Source organism: Phyllostomus hastatus, unplaced genomic scaffold, assembly GCF_019186645.2.
Source record: "Phyllostomus hastatus isolate PE091 unplaced genomic scaffold, TTU_PhHast_1.1 phas_contig_152, whole genome shotgun sequence".
NCBI classification, from domain to species: Eukaryota; Metazoa; Chordata; class Mammalia; order Chiroptera; family Phyllostomidae; genus Phyllostomus; species Phyllostomus hastatus.
Window position 1 is genome coordinate 15,711,743 of NW_025333622.1, and position 14,705 is coordinate 15,726,447.

Genomic DNA, 14,705 nt, shown 5'->3' on the forward strand with positions numbered 1-14,705 from the left:
ATCCTGGCAAGGGCGCTCTCTGACCCCTCCCAAGGCTGAGCTTCTCATCTCTGAATATCAAGACCAATCTGCTACAGCGCTTGAAGAAGCCCCTGAACCATCCTCAGAAGCTAAGAAAAGACTTTAAAATACTCAGTGACCTTCATCTCAGCATGTTTTGCTAAAAGCAATAAAATGTTCATCTGGAAGTATAGGCAGGCATATTCTACTGGCTGGGTCCAAAAGAAACAGCATGAGCTGGGATCAACGAGGTGTTATTGGAAATCGGGCCATTAGTGGGATCCTAGAACAACTGTCCTCTAGAAACTAGCTATAAATACATTTATAAATAATTTTCCTTCAAAGGCCCAGGGGAAATACGCCAATTGGATTTTTACAAACAAAAGGTTTATTTTGTCTGGTACAAGCAAACCAGCATTACTTCCAACGTGAGAATAAAGGCTGTGAAGGTGAGTCTGTGGGGTGACACCGCCACCTTGTGGTGGGCATGCAATGAGGCACGTGGAGCTTGGCAACAGGAACCTGACCAGAGCAAGGACTAACCAGAGCTTTTGAAAAAGAAGCCAAATTTTCAGAACAGCCCTCCTTATGGAGGCTTATTTTTCTCCAAATGGTCCCATACATGCAAGAAAAAAAATAATTAAGCTTGGTGTTTACTTTGTGATATAAACAAAGCACTTTTTTTTACCCATTCAATTCTTAGTACCAGGTATGCTGAAGGACTTGTTTGTTTTTTTTAAAAAAGAGCCTGACAAAAAAAATGTCTGAAACATTTACTTCATATCACACACACTGTTTTTAAAAAAGCAGAAACATTTAGGGTAACAACACTTAACAGGAAAGAACCTTGAGCTGGAGGACCTTGAAAATCAGTTCTAAAGTGTTTTGCTTTCACATAGTCTTTTTCATGGCTGCTTGTGTCATGTTGGAGAGATATGCTTCGTAGATTATATTTAAGAAGTTGTCGTCATTCTGGAAAACAAAATCAGAAGACCCGAGGGAATGTGACTTGGTGCGCAGAGACAAAAGGCTTCCTTTTCTTAGAGCTGAACTGGCACTTTGACCCTATGATGCTCCTCTCTACCTGTCTGTGTAACAGGTGGTAGTTTGAAACTGCACATGTGAGTGTCAGGTGGGACTGAAGGCCAGGCCAGGCAGTCTGCTGCTGGTTGTCCATGGCCAGTATGTTACACACAGCACAGATGGGCTACCCAGCCATCGGGTGTATGGAACGAGGCTCACTCATGGAAAAACCTGGGTCTGTTGGTGAAAACACAGAGGGCTGGATATGGAGGACTGGATCCAGGTCAGTGGTTCTCAAAGCTTGGTTGGGAGATAGATTGTTAGTGGTTCTTAAAGGTCCTCCAATACGTATACTTTATTTTTGGCATTACTTAAGATTTTGCTTGCAATATGCTTCACTGGCATCTCATCAAAGCCTGTATAATTCTTGCATTAGTTATGGAAAGTTTTTGGCCTTGGCAAGTGGACAGCAGTTAGACTGGCAGTCTTTGGGCTCTTCTGCCTGGCTAAGGGCTGAGGGAGAATCACCAGTCTAAGCAGTGGTTTTGTTTTTAATTCTGGAGCCTTCTGCCTCCCACGCAAATCCTTTAAAGCTCGAGCAGTTCACCCACATTCCACATTCCACATTCCCCTTCATTTCCTCTCGGCACCCCCCACACAGAGTTAGCATTATTATCATGCAGTGAAGGAGAGCTGCTTATCCCCCTTTTTCCTACAAAGTGGTCACAAAGTCCCTACTGTGTCCTACCAGCAGGCAAACACTAAAAACAGACTACTTATGACTTCTAACAGCCCATCCGGAAAACACATCTAAAACATGAGAGAAGTAAAATGTATGCAGAGAGTGGAGGGAAAGCCATGTCCCATTGTCAAGGCCTGGGGACCACCCTGGACTTCTGGCGTCTTGGCTCCTGCACAGAGATCTTTGCAACAATGCAATTTAAATGAAATGAGCCATAAGAAATTTGGAACATTAAAATTCAAATTTGTTTTTTCATTGTTGTTGTTGCTCACAGATGTCCTATCTAAGTCCTCATGAACTTACCACTAATGGCTTAAAAAGGTAGAAACTGCTGATACCCTGATATCTGTGCACTAGTGAAGGCACACTCATTTGCTGCCCCTCTTTAGCAGACATTCTTCCACTTCCCCAGTGACAGCTGACTTCTAGCCCTATTGCTTCTATTCTCTCTAAAATATATCACCTTTAAAAAATGTTTTTACTTATAGAAACCATTTTCTTTTTAAGATGAGACAGCTGCAAAGCACTAGCCTGCTTTCTAAAAGCCATCTGGAGATTATGCCAAATATCACAACAATTTTCTTAAAGACTGTCTATTGAAAAGATACCCTAAAGATGTTAACTAAGGGGCTTAGGTCTGGAGATAAGCATTTCACTTTTCAAGGCTTGTCATTTACTCAGGGATATACTTTGCCAGGCAGACAGCAGTCTTGTGACCACTGCAGCGCCCCCTGTGGGCAGTGGGAGGGAGCACTCTGGAGCCAGATGGGTTGGATCCCAGCTCTGCTACTTAACTACCATGTGACCTCAGGCCACAGCCTCAGGTTCTTTGTCTCTAAAATGGAAAAAATAACAGTGCTGTTGTATAAGAATTTGATGAATGAATGTATGGAAAGCATTACAACAGTGCCTGACACAAAGCTCTGTATGCATGTTAGCTGTCGTTATTATTTCATAGAGACAGGTAAGACACATGCCTGCTGATGAAGGCCCGTCATTCTATCCTGTCCTGTTAGCAGGTTCCAACATTATTTGTAAAACATGCCCTTAGTAGTCACAGCCATCCCTTGCTCCCCTACCTGCTTGTTCCTTGTCCAACAGTCTGCTTGAACTAAGCACCGCCACTCGCTCACGACGACATCACCTCTGCTCCCAGTAGTGAGCTCTCGGTTTGGCTACTCCACAGCATCTACAATCCTTAATCACACAGTGTCTGCTCCTTTCTTTTCTGACAGGTGACAGACTGAAGGACTTAGTCCTCCAAATTACAAAATCCTTATGGTGTCGAGACCCCAAAAGCCACAGTTAGTATTCTGAATCTCATCCAGCTAAGTACAGAGTCACTGTGGTTCAAGGGGAGTTGTTACATCACCATCTTATTCTTGGGCAGTACTTAAGTAGGCACTCACTGAGTCCTTACCTCGGAGTGGCTACCAGCAGATGAGTAGGACTGGTAAAGGCAGAAGAGAGATGATGGGCTGCCCTACCTGAATGAGGAACAGCAGGGCTTCCTGAAGTTGCAGCTTGGTAAGTGGGCTGCTGCTGAGTACGGAGGGCTCCCGGCTCTGCAGAGGCAGGAGGAGGCTGGTAGAGGCAGCAGCTGGTTCCTGGCTTCCAAGGGGCAAGAGCCCACTGCCCCTCTCCTTTGGTGGGCTGCAGGTGGGTTGTGCGAACACCATGGGGGACATGAGCAGAGAAGGAGCAGCTGTAGCAGGGATGCGCTGAGGTGAGATGACCTGCTCATGACAAATATGTGCAGGGAGAGCAGGAATAAGTAGCTACTCATTGAAACAACACAGAGACAAAGAGGTTGCTCACTCACAAGAGTGGATATAGGTGAGTTTAAATCTTGTTCACAACTTCACTAGATGGGAAAAGCTCATAGGAGAACTGATTCCTGTTCGATTCTCCATGTTTCCCTTGTTACTAAGCAGTTCTGGCACAGTCTGCTGAGGTGACCCTCTTCCCACTGCATATAAAGCTTCATCTCCAAGCAACGCTTTATTTTTCTGCTTTACTGCCATCACTTGGCAACATGCATTTAGGACTTCTGGCCTTTGCCTCAGGGCTAGGTGTCTACCACTGTGACCTAAAGTTCCAACAAACTACATGAGTTGTTGGAGGCACACACCTTCCTACCTCACTCACTGCTCACTGGGAGGGAGACATGACTCCCAAGTCCCTGTCTCCTGGGTCCTTCCTGATGGGAAGGATCTGCCTGCTTGCAGAGAGCATACATTTCCTGCTTTTCCATGCTCTCATGGCAGGAGCAGGCCCTTGGGGGCTGGTCATGCAGAGTACTGCCAGTGACTTGTCTTCCTGGGCCAGTCTGCCTGCCTCACTTAGCTAACAAACCTAAAACCAAGCTCTCTGATAGCTTTTCCAGTTATACAAGTGACACTTTGGTTCCTGTCTGACTCCTCCAGCTCTTTCATCTGTTTCTAACTCAGATGAGAGAAAAGAAGGCCTTATCAGCCTCATAATGCCCCACAAGAATTCAAGTTGGGAGTACAGAGGCTAGCGATCTAGAGGCTGCTGTAATTTTTTAAATGCTCCCTTGGTATCTTTTTGGGCAGAAACTAGCCTAAAGGAAGGCAGATTGTTTAACTGTCACTATCTGCCATTCCGAGGAGAGGGGCTGAGATGGACACTCCTGAAGGCAAATGGCCAGCACAGTATGGACTGACAGGAATACTTCCTTACCCAGCGCCCTACCCATGAGCACTGGGAAGAAAAGAGTTGTGCACGCAGATGTTTATGTCCAGCTGTCAACCCCAATTTTCTTTGTCCAATCTAAGTCATCAGAGAGCAAAGGTCATATAAACAAGGGGACCATATTACACTGAAATGGGGGTGAGATGAGTGATGAATACTGATTCCATAGAAATATGTGCCCAGATTTGAGATTTTAATGAAAAAAAACAAGAGCATCTGACTCAGTGCCTCACAGACACAGAGACTTACGCTATAGGCTTATGACCTTGGTATTCAAAAAGAGTGGAAGAGTTCTGAGGAACCATTATAAGCCATTTGCCAAAATATGACAAACAACCAATGATGATATATGTAATCGAGAGAACTTCCTAATTTTTAAACCTATTGCATTTTCAATGAATTTGTACCAATCCAAATGAGAAAAAAAGTCCAATCTCTAGATGTTACCCACAGGCAACAGACTAGCTTGTGGTTTTCTCACTGCTCTAAATTATTGATGAACATAAAGAACTGTCTTCCTTGAAGGACAAATGATTTATAAAAATCACAATATTTTTCCCTCTCTGGAAATCTGTGTGTGTGGACATGTGGAGAGGGGGATAGATGGCATACCTATCCCTCTCTCCACCTTCATTAAACTATACAAATGATATAAACTAAAACAGGCTGCGCCTTTATGGAGTTAATGGTATGTCTTTTCTGTTGACTTCAAGCCCCTCCAGGCCTGTGGGCTCTGCAGAGCCTATGCATCTGTGCTCCTCATCACTCTGTACCCACTCTGTACCTATGCAGCACATATGCCTGGGAGAGGGTAAATGCTCAGAAATATTTACTGAATAAATGAACAAAAAACAATTTACTGTAGACAAATATAACAAGAAGAGGTCAGATGTTTGATATCTCAGAATGATTTCAATGCAGACCATAAGTGTGCACAAAGATTAGGGTCCACTCCCCCATGTCTATGTTCTTTCCCACGTCCATATCTTCAGACCTTATAATTTTGCAAAGATTGCTAAGCAAAGAAAAGATTCTCTTCCCAGGCAGGACTTTAAGGTGATAATAAGATCCTAGGAGGCCTTGATACATTTCTGAATAGAAATATTCCTAGAGAACAGAAACTGATTCTAAATTTCACTGTATTACAGTAACTCCACCCCCCTCCCCCTGGGGACATTACCTGGAAAAGAGGAGGCTGCTTGTCTGCGCTGGATGTCCTGTCAATCCAGGAGTCCAAGGGCTTCCCCGTTCTCGAGCTCTGGGTTAGCACAGGAAACTTAGCTGCCAAGGCTGGTCGGTTGGATGCATGCAGCTGCTGCTCCTGCTGCACAGACTGCAGCCTCTGCAGTAACTCTTGAGGGGAGATCACTCCAGAACCACTGGCCTGATTGCCAGAGAAAGGGAGCATTTGTCTTGGGAGTGTGGACTGTTCTTTTTCATGAGCCTGAAGTCCTAGTGCCTGAGGTGGAAGGGAGCCATTGAAATATAACAGTGGTTGTTGAGCCACCCCCTTGACTGGAGCAGCAGGGGTGGCAGCAGTGAGGGCTATGCTGAAGCTTGGGGCAGCTGAGCTGGCAAGTGCTGGTGTACTGGGGTCATACTTGTTCACCACCCCTGGGGCACTCTGCAGCTTCTCTAACAGGTTCTGAGTTCTGGAAGCACTGTGCACACGATGAGAAGTCCCAGTCCTCCGGGGAGAGCCTAGGTGGACAGGTCCAAGGACATTTTCCCCAGCAGAATGGGTACTGCCATTTTTGCAGGGCTGATTTTCAGGCAGCTCTGACAATGGGTGGAGATCTGCACTCCTGACTAGGAGTTTCTGAATGGCTGGACATAGCTGCTTCTCAATAGGGGGTGAGTGTCTTTTGGGTTCCTCATAGGACAGGGAACGTACAACCCCCTGCCCAATCGGGAGCTTCTCTTGCTGCTGCTGCTGCTGCTGCTGCTGCTGCTGCTGCTGCTGGAGGGTCTGTGGAGACTCCACAGTTTCCTGACCCATAGCTCTGTCCTGCTTCCCAAAGAGCGCTGTCAAGGACAAGTGTTGGGGTTCAGGGTCTAAGGTCTGAAAAAATAAAAATGTCTCAAAATGGGTCTATATACAATTTGGTTATATGGAGGCTATGAAACATAACTTACCTAATTGATGTTTCTTCTATTTATAAAGGATCAATTAGAGAGAATAAAAAAACTTAATTATGATCAACTTCACAAAATTGAGAAATTTTAATGCCAATAATTTTCACAGCATTCTCCCCTACCACTCCCAAAATAGCTGTTATATTTTAGTATCTGTTGATTGATGAAATAGGAATATGATCCCTGATGGACCAGGGGTTCACAGACTAGGAACCACTATGGTACAAAATTATATACACTAGAAAGTAAATAATCTCTTCAACAGAAAATCCATCTAACTCTGCAGAGAACATAAGAAGATACTAAAAATACAAAAGAATATGAGGATTCCAGAATTCCTTGTGGCTTTTCACAGAATTCTAGAAATTTAGAAAGAGAAACATAAGTCATTTAATCTAACTTGATCCTTTCAACTATGTGAACTCTAAGATACTACCTACTCTCTTGGTGGCTAACTGGGCTAATTTTTTTTTTTTAAAAGGAGCCTAGCAGCCAGGACTTCCTAGAATCCTATTTCAACCAAGAAGACTGAGGCTTTCTGCATCCAATCAGAACTGCACAGCTCTGACCAACCAGAGTAGCTTTATTCTGACCAATCAGGACCGTGCTTTTTAGACCACTCAAACTGCAAGGATTTGGAGTCCTCATTTGCATGAGGACAGACAAATCAGAGACCAGGGTGGGGACTTCTGTTTACACAGGCCAGCTCTCCTCTGGCTCTGAGAGCACACTTTCCCTTTCCACCAAGGACTGAAGACTCCATTTCCCTGGCTGAACTGAAATCCTTAAGGTGTCTCACAGGAGCAGAGTGGAACAGATCAGTGTAGCACAAAGCAGACCCACACAGAATGGAGCAGACCAGCACAGCACAAAGCAGATGGGTGCAGAGCAGACCAGTGAGGAGCAGAGTAGAGCACAGCGGTCTGGTAGCAGAAGGGCCTGGCCCCAGGGCTGCCTCATAGGCATGCTGTTTTCACACCTGTGCTGTATCACCACTGAGCTCTTCTGCCCTGAAGAAAGTTTCCTTCTTCACTGTACCCCAAATTGGGGATTCCTGTTGGCATTGGGTTGGCACCAACGCCAACAACAACCGGTTAACAATTATATACTAGTAGCTTTAAAAAATCATCAAATCATAAAATCTATGTAGGCCTGGCCAGTCACAAAACTGCTTCCTTCCTGCTCTATACCATCTCTGCCCCTTTCTGTTGCTTTCTTTATTATTGGCCTAAGAAAATAGGAGTTTCATTCTCAAAGCAACATATTCCCATTTCTCTATTAAAACAACAAATTCCCATGGAAAGCAAACAATAAAGAAAAGCAAAATAAATAGAACAGACTTTTTAAAAAATTCAATATAAGGCCTTCATTAGCTAGTCTAAATGTCTTTTGGCTCCATGTTAATTTTCAAAATTGATTTAAACCAATTCTTTAAAAAAGCTTTAATGAGGACTAGTCACAAAAAATGGAAATAGCCACATTATATTTACAATCAGTGGGACTCTCAGATTAGCAATTTTGTTAATGCTTTACTATTCTGAAATATATATTCACATATATGGATATTCATACAAAAACCATCCTCATATTTGTGACTAGACACAAATACAATGACGACTCAACAGGTCTAAAGGGGACGTCTGCACCGCTCCTTAGGCTGGGAACCCCATTCTGTAGGTGCAGTGGGATCCCATACACTAGGAACCCCATTCTGTAGGTGCAGTGGGATCCCATACACTAGGAACCCCATTCTGTAGGTGCAGTGGGATCCCATACACTAGGAACCCCATTCTGTAGACACAGTGGCCTAACATTGAACCTAGCACTACAAGGGAGGTTCTCAGAAATGTTAAACTGAATTTTGTTGCTGTGGCTGTCATGTTCACAGTGGCCTTTGGAAAACCATCAACTTCAGCAGAATACGGGCCTCATGGGTAATATTGCTCTTAACACTGATGATGTTACTAGACTGTTGTTTTTAAAAAAAAAATACAACAAAACTAATCCTCTAAGGAGTCCAAGTCCCCAAGAGATTAGCACAGTGAATGCCACAAGTAAAAATTTTAACCCCTTCTGAGGAAGAGTAAATTATCAATAATAATAAAGTCTCTAACTTGAAACCTCTCTTCTGTGGATTTACCTTAAAGCATTCTGGCACAGCACCAGGCCCTGCCTTCAGTGGACTCCGGGCGCAAGTCTGTTGGAGCCCCACACTGACACCACGCACGAACAGCAGGGTACCGCGTACCTGGCCAGGTCGAGCTATGTGCTGCTGCTGGTTCTCACCAGGCTTCACTGGAATTGGTTTGATGAGATTGGGGTTGTTGTAAATGGCAGATGAACTGGTTATCTGTTTTGGTTCAGAACAGGTTTTACACTGAAATGGAAAAAAGAACCTCATTTTTCATATAAAAGAAGCTTTTTTTCTTGTAAAAAGGACATACCTTCCTTCTTCCTCTTTATTTTATCTAGTTGGTAGCTATTTTTTGATAGAGCTTCATGTACAAAGGAAAATCTCTTAATTTTTTCTGACTGAACTACATTTGAGTATCAATAAAATTTAAATGTAATTTTTTTTAGTTGGACAATTCAGTGCTCTAAAATATTACCAACAGCATCAGCCTGCAAGACCTAGAAGATCTTAGATAGTTGAATACTTGAAAGGCTATTGATATGCTTAAGAAGTAACAGTTTAAAAATATAGTCTAGTGCTTTTCAATGATAAACAATGATAGAAACTATTCCTTAAATATCATGTCTGGATTGCAGTAGGGTTTTATTCACCCATTATCCGTTGATTTAAAATTGAAGAGTTGCATCATCAAAGTAACTAACCCTTTTTGGTCTACAAACCAAAAAGTAAAGCTGATTCAAACCATTGATTTTGAAATTACTAACATCATCTTTATTTAATAAGTGACTTTTTGGATAAACAGAATAATTCAAATCTAAGTGTTCTGAGCCACTCACTACAAATTAGAATTTCACAGAGAAAGAGGCAAGAGACATGCCGCATCATTTCAAACACTGAATCATCACCATGCATTAATCTAACCAACCGTGCAATTGCTTACACAGCAGGATTCACAACAGAAAGGGCACAGCAGTGATGTCAGTGTCTAACTTGTTACCACACCGAATACAACAGAGTGTACCAACACTACCTTCTGTGCTATGGATTCGCTATTCATTGTCAATTTCAACTATATAGTCAAAGCCTCAGGTCAAAAAATATTTCACACTGGAATGTGCCATAAACACAACCTTGGCCCTCAGAAATGCAACAGCTCCCCACCCCGATGTGTCCGATATGTTCTACCATTCCTGGGTTGCATTTTCTAGTTCAAGGACATAGAGATACAGGGTCAATTACCACCGTGTTCACTTGGATTTGTAAAATTAACTGTACAAAGACTAATTATTTTCTTCCAAGAATTCTGTAAATAATTTGGATTTGACACTTGTATTAAATGGGATGTGAAACCACTTTATGGGTCATAAAATGTTATTTCTAATTCTTACATGAATGATGGTGGTTAGCAGTATGGCTACATGGACCAGCTGGCCTGGCTTTCTGAGACACGGCTAAGTAACACAAGACAAGAGTATAGCTCAAGCTATAGTCACTTACAAAATTACAGCTTGAGAAGACTTTAACATCTGCTTCCTCTTTAAAGAAAGCTTAGCCCTGGCTGGTGTGGCTCAGTGGATTGAGTGCCGGCCTGCGAACCAAAGGGTCACCGGTTCGATTCCCCGTCTAGGGCACATGCCTCAGTTGGGGGCCAGGTCCCCGGTAGGGGGCACGTGAGAGGCAACAACACACTGATGTTTCTCTTCCTCTCTTTCTCCCTCCCCCTCTCTAAAGATAAATAAATAAAATCTTAAAAAAAGAAAGAAAGAAAGCTTACTTTCATTGAATGACCCTTCTGTACTTCTTCCTTCTCTTTATGTTCAGGGACCTTGAATTTTAAGTCAGAAAAAACATATTTTCCCCACCTTTGCTATGCACATATCCATATGGGCCAAGAAGCTGCTCTATCTTTTGCTTGCATAAGCCCAGATAGACTTTTCTGGGTAAAATTGCAGGAAGTGTTTTCCAGGTCACTGCAGTTACCTATCTGTGAAGCCTCGTTTGTATATAAAAATCACTCTCTATCAAATTGCCAGAATTAAACATCATCTACCTCAATAGTTTGTAACTCATTTTCCAGTTGTTTAATTTCTGTGCTTCTCTTGACCCAACTTTAAATTACTTGGATGAAAACACAGTTTTGGGAAAAGCTATAATGGATTCTTCATAGAGAACCTGAGGCAATTCTTTAAAGCCTTAAAAACTATGTCACATAATTATATTTTATCACACACAGACACACAAACATATTACCTATGCCAAGAGAAGAATGAAAGAAAATACACCCAAAGTGTTAAAAGTAGTTATCTTTGGGGTATAGGATTACGGGTGGTCTTTATTTTCTTTTTTACACTTTTTTGAATTTTCTCATTGAACATCAAAAGGTACTTAATAATTTAATTCCATAAATATAACAGATCACAGCTATTTCCAGATGAAAACTGTTAATTCTTTCCTAAAACCACAAGACACTAAAGAATCCCCTTGTGAATACTAAGAACCTAACTGTGTAGCCTACAGGTCACTTCTGGCTGGGTTCATGTTTTCACTGAGTTTTGGTTCTTTTACGGTTCATCTGCATCTCAACTAGAAGGGAGGAAGTAAAGTAGATGACACTCAAATTGCTATTTTATAGCAGATTCACAGAAAGTTGTTTCTTAAGGGAGAAAGCATAAAATATTAACCCAAATAAGTTTTAAAATAATTTTGTTAACTTTATGTAAAAAGTTGTGTCTGGTATCACCAGGATTCACTTTACCAACATCACATACCTCTAGCCAAAATGTTTCGTCCACTAATTTGTTGGGATTTTAAGAATTTTAACTTAAGAATTTAGAATTAGAAAGGATTTCAGAAGTCATTTAGTTGAACACTTACACAGAGAAGTAAAATTTTTTAATACTATCCCCAATATGCAAATGCATTCAATCTCTTCTTGAATATTTCCAAAAATAAAAAATTCACTTCCTCACAACAAGAACTCTGAGAAAAAATTTTGTTTCCTTTTTCTTTTTCTCCCTTCCCTTTTCCCCCATTCCTGTATTTTGGAACCATCTGGCTCATAACTGCTGCATTTTCCGAAACATCCATTGGTGTGTGGGAGAGGAGTACACACAAACACAAGGCAAACAGAGGGATGCAGTGGATGTTAATGGGGAACATGAGCATCTGGGCAGGTGGATCAGAAGTATCATGATGAGCAAAGAACATGTGAAATGGGCCTTGAACGACTGATATTTTATAGGTAAAGAAGGAAAGGTGACGGCAGGGGAAAAGGCATAAAGGCACTTTCAGGCAGCAAGATTCTTACTCTGTTTGGCAGGAGTTTCAAATATTTGTAGGGGGCAGTGTGGGTAGAAGGTGTGGGGTTAGAAGAACCATCTGAAGCCATGTGCTAGAAGGCTGGAAGAGCCTACAGATACATGCATACTTGGCAGTGAGAAAATAAGAAGGATTTAGACCATGGCAGTAACATGATCATACAGTTACATTATATCGTCTGGCTGTAAATGGCAGGAAGAAGTTCTCTTGTTCTTTTCCTCACAGTTGTAGCAATTAACATTATGTTTATAAAATGTATTTTATTGAATATCTGCACTTCCTGTCAACATTGCAAGAACATATGTTGGAGCATAATGATGAACAGAACATTGTTTCAACCTCAATAAGTTAACACTGTACCAGGAGAAGTTGACTGAACTGTAATAAATGAGGAAGAACAAAATAATTTCTAAATACTTATAGACTGGTGAGTTCAGGGGAAGGAACCATTAATTTGAATGAAGTGATCTGAGAAAACTCCACATAAAATGTGGCATTTTAACTGGGCCTTGAAAGATATGTAGAGTCTGAAAGGCAAATTAAACAAAAGGAAAATCTTTCCAAGTGGTAGGTAGGTAGTATAAAGTGAAGTCTCCCAAGGCTGAGTGTATGTGTGTGTTCAGTGTTATTTTATGAGACAGTCAAGTGTAGCTACAAGAGGAGGCACTGGAGATGCTCAGGAAACAAAGTTTATTATAATCACAGGTCCTAGAAACAGGTGGCACAGCCCACCACACAGGGGCCACGTGGGGAAGCCTCATAGTGGTCAGGAGAGAGGAAACAGGAGGAAAGGAAAGCCAAGTCTAGAGCCAGTTACTGAAATATCTGCACCTGGACTAGCTCATTTGAATAATTTCAGTAGGGTATCAGCTATAGGGGAGGTCCCCAGCTGCCTGACCCCGCCCTGAGATGAGTAAGGTGGAGGAACATTGCCTTGTGGGTGGTGTAGCCTGGCCAGATACTGAAGGGGTGGCTCTGGCTGATTAGCTTGCATATTGAAAGCGTGTTTCTGGCTGGGCCCTTGGCTCTAAGAGTTGGAAAACCCAGTGAGGTGAAGTTTCTCCCCACCTAGAAGATTTTTAAGTTGTCAAAACATTATGAAATATAAACAGTACAGTGTGTGTATGTTTGTGTTGAGAGGAGGGAGAAAAAATAAAATATTTGTTTAATATTTGCATTTATTGGCCACATAAAACCTAAGTTTCCAAGAGAGTAAAATGTCACTTTTGAAGATTAATCTTTAGTGTGCCTAACAAAGTACAATTAATAAAGTATAATTAATTATTTGACTACCTGTCAAGTCACTACAATGCCCTTTTAAAGACTGTTGCAGAATTAAACAAAGTAACTAATACAGAAATAGTTGGTCCTGACTGAACTGGAATTGAAGTGTCTCTGTCCAAGCCCTATGATAGGATGATGAAATTGGTGTATTCATATTTGTATTCACATTCATTCATTCATTCAACAGCCATTTATTTAGCACTTACCATACGTCAGGAACTTTGAAGAAGACTATAGATATAAAGATGAATAAGGGATGTTTTCTGTACAACAGGGTTGAGCCAACAGTCAAGTCTAAGATATGTTAAGGAAACTCAGTCAACTGTCCTTCAGTATGTCCTGCTTCACTCAGGATTTTCCTGACTGCTTCCTTGTGGTGTCATCTGTTTTCTACCTGCCTTTCCTCCCTCCTCCCTTTCATTTTCTGAAAACTAGAAGGTTAAAGCTCAATACTCAGATTCAGGATCAACTCTTTCCACAACAATCTTTCAATGTAATGCAATATATTTCACATTATATCACATTTTAGGGGGCACATTATGTCTGGTTATTCAATTTTAATGATGCTGATCAATGGGTTCAGGTGGTGGCAGCCTAACCCTTCCATGGTCAAGTTTTTGTCAGTCCTTCTCTTAATGATGATCGTTGCTTGGATCAATTATTTTAGTAGGGTATTTTCAAATTCTATCATTCTGCCTACATTTAGAAGGGGAAATCTTGGAATTCTTTAAACAGAGAACTTTCTCTCATCAACCAGGACAACTTGGTTACTTTAAAATATGGTCCATATTGGCCAGGTAGAATAAATGCTTTATTACTTTCTTTTATATTTTTTAAATATATTTTATTGATTATATTACAGTTGTCCTATTTCCCCCCTGTATTCCACCCCCCGTTTAGTTCATGTCCATGGGTCATACATAAGTTCTTTGACTTCTCCATTTCCTATACTATTTTAACCTCCTCCTGTCTACTTTCTACCTACCATTTATGCTACTTATTCCCTGTACCTTTTCCTCCTCTATCCCCCTCCACTCCCCACTGATAACCCTCCATGTGATCTCCATTTCTGTGGTTCTGTTCCTGTTCTAGTTGTTTTAGTCTGTTTTTGTTCTTTTTAGGTTCAGTTGTTAATAGTTGTGAGTTTGTTGTCATTCTACTATTTATATTTTTTATCTTCTTTTTCTTAAATAAGTCCCTTTTTTCATATAAGGGAAAATATGTCCCTTACATTTCATATAATAGGGCTTGGTGATGATGAACTCCTTCAACTTGATCTTATCTGGGAAGCGCTTTATCTGCCCTTCCATTCTAAATAAAAGCTTTGCTGGATAGAGCAATCTTGGATGGAGG

At 41.5% G+C, this 14,705-nt stretch overlaps 1 protein-coding gene across 6 annotated transcripts in view; it reads right to left on the reverse strand.

Moving 5' to 3' along the window:
* Positions 1-756: 756 nt before the first annotated feature.
* The window catches only part of DCP1B (decapping mRNA 1B), a 54,537-nt gene continuing 40,588 nt past the window's right edge, over positions 757-14,705 (reverse strand). For 5 of the 6 annotated variants that reach the window (XM_045830653.1, XM_045830655.1, XM_045830656.1 and 2 more), the window contains 4 exons: positions 8,757-8,993; positions 5,661-6,542; positions 3,253-3,501; positions 757-972 (listed from right to left, as the gene is read on the reverse strand). In XM_045830653.1, coding sequence (XP_045686609.1) covers positions 892-972; positions 3,253-3,501; positions 5,661-6,542; positions 8,757-8,993 — 1,449 coding nt within the window. In that variant the 3' untranslated portion in view covers positions 757-891. The remainder of the gene's footprint in view (positions 973-3,252; positions 3,502-5,660; positions 6,543-8,756; positions 8,994-14,705) is intronic. The other variant, XM_045830654.1, reaches the window with a different exon arrangement.